Here is a 7,534-nt window from a genome sequence, read left to right as displayed (position 1 = left end):
GGCCTAGACCCTTCAGGGTCTAGGCCCGAAACGTCAGCCTTCCTGCTCCTCTGATGCTGCTTGGCCTGCTGTGTTCATCCAGCTCTACACCTTGTTATCTCAGATTCTCCAGCATCTGCAGTTCCTACTATCTCTCTAACTGTGGTGTTGGGTCTATCGCTATCTGTTGGTAAGTGTCAGTATTTGCCAGTAGTGCATTAGCTTTCTCGATGTAATGGGCCCTATTAAAGATTTCTGAAGAAGGGTCCAGACCCGAAACGTCAGCTTTCCTGCTCCTCTGATGCTGCCTGGCCTGCTGTGTTCATCCTGCCCTACACCTTGTTATCCCTATTAGGGATTGCTGTCATGCATCCTTTATCCGCCACTAAGATTACGATGGTTCTATCTTTCTTGAGTCTTTCCAGGGCTTTCTTCTCTTCTGTGTTGAATGTGTTCCACTTACCATTTCTGCTCAGTGTTGGGACTATCGTCTGTCTGATGGTCTGTTGTATTTCCTCCGTGAGTCCGTTGCTCTTTAGTGTCAATTCCAGTGCAGCAGGAAGTCAGTTTTTTTGGCGTCTCTGTAGTTATAAATCAGTCTACGTACTAGACGGTCTTCTCAGTGTCTGTAAGTGGTCTATCTGAGATGGAACTCCATAAACAAACACATTGAACTGGATCCGATATACAAACTACTGAAAAACAGAACTGGAGTGGTACCAACAACGCTAGCAAACTGAGGCATATAAATAACAAGTGGGACAGAACACCAAAGCTTCACCGGCGGCGCACTGACGATGTTACCTAGCAGGGTGACGAAATGTCTGCAATCAAACACAAAGGCTCGGCAAGCAAGTCTACAACCTCATCCACACCCAAGCTACAAATCTTCTCAAAAACTTTAATCTGTAGCTTGTTACCCGAGTTGTACAGAATTAGTACTGAAATAAACAAATTAGATTAAATGTGAGACTTAAGAAGTTGTGTGGAAGTCAGAGATTTAACTTCATGGTGCACCAAAATCTAAACTGTGAAATAAAGTAGGCAGTTCCCTTGGGACTGATTCCATGTAAACAATATTCTCATCATAGGTTTGGCAAATAAATAGTTGGTCCAGATGAATAAAAGACTGGTTAAAGAGTAGCTGGCTGGGGTGTTTAAGAGGATTCAAGCAAAGGTAAATTGAAAACAAGGCTCTAGAATAAAACAGTATTTTGGGTAAAAATAAGCAGAGCGATATACAGTGTGGGTAACAAAGCTAATAGACCATTAAAGACAAAGGTGATGTAAGGGAAATTTGGAAGAACGATAAAGTTAAAAGCATTATATCTGAATTTGCAAAGTATTTGCAACTATTTAGATGAATTCATTGCACACAGAAATCCAAAGGCTTCCTCTAGTAGCCATTATGGAGCATCATTCTAGCCTAACATCTGTGGTAGAGTCTATAATAATGTATGGGATAACTGAACACCTGGAAAATTTCAGTTGATTGGGAGAACCAGAATGGATTCATGACAGGTAGATCATGCCAAAAGAAAACAGAACTGGAAGTAATGCCAATCACCCCAGCAAGCCGAGGCATATAAATAACAAGAAAGATAGAATACCAACACTCCACCAGAGGCGGACTGACGACGTTACCTAGCAGGGTAACGAAACGTCTGCAACACTGTCTCGGCGTGCAACTCTACAACCTCATGCTACAGATTACTAATAGAAAGGATCTGCTTCATAATCTGGACCCTGACTCCTCATATTCTCTCAGCAAAACATTGTTCCTCATTCCATCTGTAGGTACCTACAGACAGATCCTCCCCTCCTACACTAATTCTTCTTGAGCTGTCAGGCAGTATCTTTAACCCTGGAATGAAGCAGAAAATACACAACTTATGACCATTTCCAAGCCTTGGGTAAAAAATTACAAATTCTCCCAATGATGTAAATGGGGTTTAACCTGCAGTTCTTAAAGAAAGACTTCACTACCATCATGCAGACATCCTGCTCGTCGGCTCAAAACAGCAGGTTTGAGAACATAGAATATAGAACAGTACAGCACAGTACAGGCCCTTCAGCCCACAATGTTGTGCCACAAATTATGCTACTCTAAGATCAAAATACCCTGCATACCTTTCATTTTACTATCATCCATGTGCCTATCCAAGAGTCGCTCGAATATCCCTAATGTATCTGACTCCACGACCACCGCTGGCAGCGCATTTCACGCACCCACCACTCTCTGTAAAGAACCTACCTCTGACATCTCCCCTATACCTTCCTCCAATCACCTTAAAATTATGTCCCCTCGTAATAGTCATTTCTGCCCTGGGAAACAGTCTCTGGCTATCCACTCTATCTATGTCTCTCATCATCTTGTACACCTCTTTAAAGTCACCTCTCATCCTCTTCGTTCCAATGAGAAAAGCCCTAGCTCCCTCAACCTTTCCTCATAAGACCTGCCCTTCAGTCCAGGCGGCATCCTGGTAAATCTCCACTGCACCCTCTCCAGAGCATCCACATCCTTCCTATAATGAGGCGACCAGAACTGAACACAATATTCCAAGTGTGGTCTAACCAGGGTTTTATAGAGCTGCAGCACAACCTCACAGCTCAAGAAACCTGGGCTTGTCTGAGTTGAACTCGGGACCTCATACATATCAACACTATACAGTAGCCTAAGCGAGAATCATACCCCTAGACCAACAAGCCGTTGGTCACCCTAGATCGATAGACAGAAATATAAATAGAAAGGTAGAAAAATAGAAAGATAGAATGACTATGATAGAAAGAAATGTGGTCAGTGAGATTAAGTCACAACGACCACTTTAATTGCCCATGTGTCCAATTACTGCTAAGTGTCAAAACATGGTTTTCAAATCTCTGACCATCTGATGCACACTCGTTACTGTCAAAGCTCTGTATTGGGTGTACTGCAGACATCCAATGCTCCATACTTACATTTCCATCTGAGTAGTGAATTATGCTGATATCAAAGTTGTGGAAAAGTTGAATTTCAATAGCTGACTCATAATACCCATAAGTCTTGTAAACATAAATTACACAAAGGCAGGAAAGGCAAAGTTCACATACTTACTGAAATATAATAATCATGGACTTTATTTTTATGACCAACCTTGTCAGCTTTGTTCCAATTTGCTGCCTCATTTCAAGTCTCTCTTCATCTGTCTGCATAGGAATAATGTTTTTTTCCTCCAACTCGCGCTTTGATGGTCTATTGCTCAATTTTATTGCCAAAGAGTCTTTCCTGCAAATCTTTAGTGCTAATGAACCTAGAAATAAATCAAAGGAAATGATGTGGGATCTGGCAGATTATGGAAAATCAACACAACTGAGGCATAGTAAAAGCTGTTATTTTAAAGTTATGGTTAGAGAACCAACAATATACACAACTTTTCTGTTTCTATCGGTTTCTTTCCCTCATGAAGCTACTGACATATTGCAGGGATAACACAGTGTGGAGCTGGAGAAACTCAGCAGGCCAGGCAGCATCAGAGGATCAGGAAAGCTGACGTTTCGGGTCAGGACCTTTCATTTCTGAAGAAGGGTCCCGACCTGAAATGTCAGCTTTCCTGCTCCACTAATGCTGCCTGGCCTGCTGTGTTCCTCCAGCTCCACGCTGCGTTATCTCTGACTCCAGCATCAGCAGTTCTTACTATCTCTGAGTGACATATTGCAGGGCTGTGTTTTATGCTCCCAGGAACTTTAGCCAAGTATGTGCTTCTCATTGGTGAGATCAGACTGTCAGATGCTTGCAGGAGGGTTCATTAGAAGCCTAATGCTATCCTCACTTTCCTCCAATTGGCATGAGACGATCATTCTAACCATAAGGTTTGGTCAGCCTGCCCTAGCCAGAGTGCTGAGGACAAGCACAATGGTTGCTTCACCTGAGATTAAGTAACTCAGCACAAAATATGGACTGAATCTGGAACCTTTCTGGTTCCAGACAAAACTGAAGGAGCCATCAATGATCCAATATTTATGTTTAAGGCTTTTTTTCTGCAAGGTTGTTTGAAAATAAACAACATGATTAATGGCTCAGAACTTGAATGTTGCTGAAAAAAGCTGTTGGTGTTGGAGATTTTCATCTTGCATATCAAGAAAAATGCAAGAATGCCAAATTTCAAATTATAATTTATATTACAGGAGAAAAGCCAGGGGTGGGGGTTGCTGATTGACTGACCATTATTATCATGGAGAAATCAGTGTGGAGTTTCAGTATGACAGCAGTGTGAAGCTTTCCAAGCTTCCTGGTAATTCAAAAAATGTTCAAGGATTGCATATATTCCTTTATGTGAGTCCATATTCCCTGCCCACTTGCCAATCAATCAGCACCATTTTCTCCTGTAGTATAAGTTGTGATGAGTTGAAATTTGAAATTCCTGTAGTTGTCCTGATGAGTGCAAGATGAAAAGTTTTGACAATTTATCTCTCTGTTCAGCAAAATTAATGATAAACAGTCATGCAACAGTCACACAACACAGGGGGCGACACGGTGGCTCAGTGGTTAGCACTGCTGCCTCACGGCACCAGGGTCCCAGGTTAGATTCCACCCTTGGGCAACTGTCTGTGTGGAGTTTGCACAATCTCCCCGTGTCTGCGTGGGTTTCCTCCGGGTGCTCCGGTTTCCTCCCACAGTCCAAAGATGTGCAGGTTAGGTGGATTGGCCATGCCAAATTGCCCATAGTGTTCAGGAGATGTGTAGCTTAGGTGGGTCATAGGGGGATGGGTCTGGGTGGGATGCTCCAAGAGTCGGTGTGGGCTTGTTGGGCCAAAGGGCCTGTTTCCACACTGTAGGGATTCTATTCTATGAAGATAAGCTTCAAAGGCACACAGGTTGAAGCCTGACTGCTGTTGATTTATTTGTCAGCAAGTCTGATTTCCTCTGGTACTTGCAAGGCATTAACATCTTAACATTGCTTGTTCATACTTGTGAAAAAATTATCAATTTCATCATCATCATCGTCGTCATCGTCATTATCATCATCATCATCCTCATCTTCTTCCCCATGCATACTGAAAGTGTCTTCATAGTCTGATTCATTAGGCACATTTTCTTTGTCATCATCGTAATCAACCACTATTGTTGGCACTTGTCTAATGTCAGGTGTATTGCTTTTTCCTGGTTTTGTTCCACTTTCTCCAGTATACAGTGCAGAACTGCCAAAACAGAAAGAAAAAATAAATAAAACAGCAAAACACAGCATTATACAAGGCCAAGGATGTCCCTCAATTCAATTCAGGGCAATTATCTTGGTACCTATCTTAAATTGGACAGTAAATTGACATATTGTCTATGTCACTATTCTTACACAGAGGTTTGAGAAATAGAACTCAAAAGGAAAAAAGTTATGCTAAACTTATGCAGACCTTACTGTGTTCATTTCTGACCTCCATTTTACAAAAAAGAATACAGAAGGACTGAAAATGCAAATAGATTTTACAGAGCTGAGACGGTAAATTATCTGGGAGACTTAACAGGCTGGGGTTTCTTTCTCCAGAAAAGAGAAGAGTGAGATGTAACCTGGAAGGTATCTTTAAATTTATGAAATGAATTAATAGGATTGATGCAGAGAAGGTCTTTTCACTAGTAGAGGAGCCCAAAACTGCAAACATGATATTGTAATATTTGAAGATAAAAATTATCCTAAAATCCTCTTTTCACATTAAGGTACCTCCTATGTACCTTATTTTTCTTTACTCTAGAATCATTACAGTATAAGAGGAGGCAATTCAGACCTTTGATTCATGTAATCTTTGTAGAACAGTCCAAACAGTTTTATTCCATTGTTCCATCACTTTATTCCTATGAGTTTATTTTCCTCATGTCCATCCAATTTTCTTTTAAAATAATTGATCATATCTGTTTCCACAACGCTAATAGGCAGCAGGTTTCAAGTCATTTCCACTGGCTATGTAAAAAAAGTTCTTCCCCACATATCCCTTTATCCCTTTCCCAAAGAATATGTCCCCTAGAATGGTCGCATCAGCAAATAGAACCACGTTCTCTTAAAAACTGATCCACATCTATTGTAATCTTGTACAGTCTACCAAATCTTCCCTCATCCCGTTTGTTCTAAGAACAACCACAATCTTTTGTGCATAAGATCTCTCATAGAGTTAGAGAGTCATACAGCACGGTGCAACCAGTCCATGTCAAACATCATCCCAAACTAAATTAGACACCCCCTGCCTGTTCCTGGCCCATATTCCTTAAACTTTTACTATTCATGTACTTATCTAAATGTCTTTTAAACGTTGTACTTGTGCCACATCCACCACTTCCTCAGGAAGTTCATTCCACATATAAACCACCCTCTGTGTAAAAAAATTGCCCCTCGTGTCTTTTTTAAATCTCTATCCTCTCACCTTAAAAATGTGTCCCCTAGTCTTGAAATCCCCCATCCCAGGGTAAAGAAAGTATTCTGTTAAAACTCCGCTGCATTCTCTCAAATACATTCATAAGCTAAAGTGTGGTGATCAAAAATGGATGCAATACTCTGATCCAACAAGAGCTTTATAAATGTTCAGCATCTCTTCTGAGCTTTGTACTCAACGTTTTTATTTATAAAGTCCAAATTTTTAGGTGCCTGTAATGCATTGCCAGGGGAGGTAGTTGAAGCAGATAAACAGTAATGTTTAAGAGGCATTTACACAGACAAATAATCAGGCAGGGAATTGAGGGACATGGATCAGGTGTACGTAGATGGGGTTATTTTGGATTGGCATCATGGTCGGCACAGACATAGTGGGCTGAATGGCCTGTTCCTCCGTTGTACTGTTCTATGTCTGAGCAGGTTGACTAAAATAACTAAATGAGGAATAAATAATCAGTGGCAAACATAAACAGAAATTGCTGGAGAAACTCAGGAGGTCTGGCAGCAATCAGGGAGATAAAACAGAGTTCACACTTCGAGTCCAGTGATCTTTCTTCAGAACAATCATTGGTTAGATTTTTGTGACCTGTAAGCTGGAAAAAAGCTCTGACTAGAACAGCATCTATCTGGACTCTGGCCAATCTTCAATGTTTAATGTTTAACACTGCCTTTCTCTAAGCCTTCTGAAAACAATGCACCTTCTCACATCCATTATTTATGCACACATGACACTGATCCTTTTATTTCATGAGCCTTAATTTTGTTTACAAGGCAAAAGCTTTCCTAAAATGCATACTGACAGCATTCATTGCATTTCCTTTATCAACCCACATTGTTACTTTATCAATAAGTTAAATTCTCACAGTCAAACATGATCTGTCCTTAACAAAACAATGCTGACTCTCCTTCATTAATTCAAACTTTGACAAGTGTCTTTGACTTAGTTCTTTGATTATTGTTTCTAAACCCTAAACCATGGAAAGCTGATGGTCTGTATTTACTAAGCATGTTTTCACACCCTTTCTTGAACACTGCTACCCTCCATCCCTCTGGCACCTTCAACATATCCAGGGAAGGTGTGAATATTCTGGTAATCCCTACTGCTACCTCCACCCCCATTTTCTTTAGCAATTTAGGATGAAATCTTTTCTGATCAGTTG

At 40.8% G+C, this 7,534-nt stretch overlaps 1 protein-coding gene across 1 annotated transcript in view; it reads right to left on the bottom strand.

Annotated features, from left to right (window-relative positions):
• Positions 1–7,534, bottom strand: part of LOC109934509 (phosphatase and actin regulator 1-like) — a 254,101-nt gene that overhangs the window by 45,356 nt on the left and 201,211 nt on the right. Inside the window, exons 7-8 of the mRNA XM_048613033.1 lie at positions 4,928–5,157; positions 3,113–3,269 (exon numbers count right to left, since the gene is read on the bottom strand). Coding sequence (XP_048468990.1) covers positions 3,113–3,269; positions 4,928–5,157 — 387 coding nt within the window. The remainder of the gene's footprint in view (positions 1–3,112; positions 3,270–4,927; positions 5,158–7,534) is intronic.

The sequence above is a fragment of the Rhincodon typus genome, chromosome 2 (genome assembly GCF_021869965.1).
Source record: "Rhincodon typus isolate 14 chromosome 2, sRhiTyp1.1, whole genome shotgun sequence".
NCBI classification, from domain to species: domain Eukaryota; kingdom Metazoa; phylum Chordata; class Chondrichthyes; order Orectolobiformes; family Rhincodontidae; genus Rhincodon; species Rhincodon typus.
The sequence above is the reverse complement of the archived record's forward strand: the minus strand, read 5'-3'. Positions and strand labels throughout refer to the sequence as shown.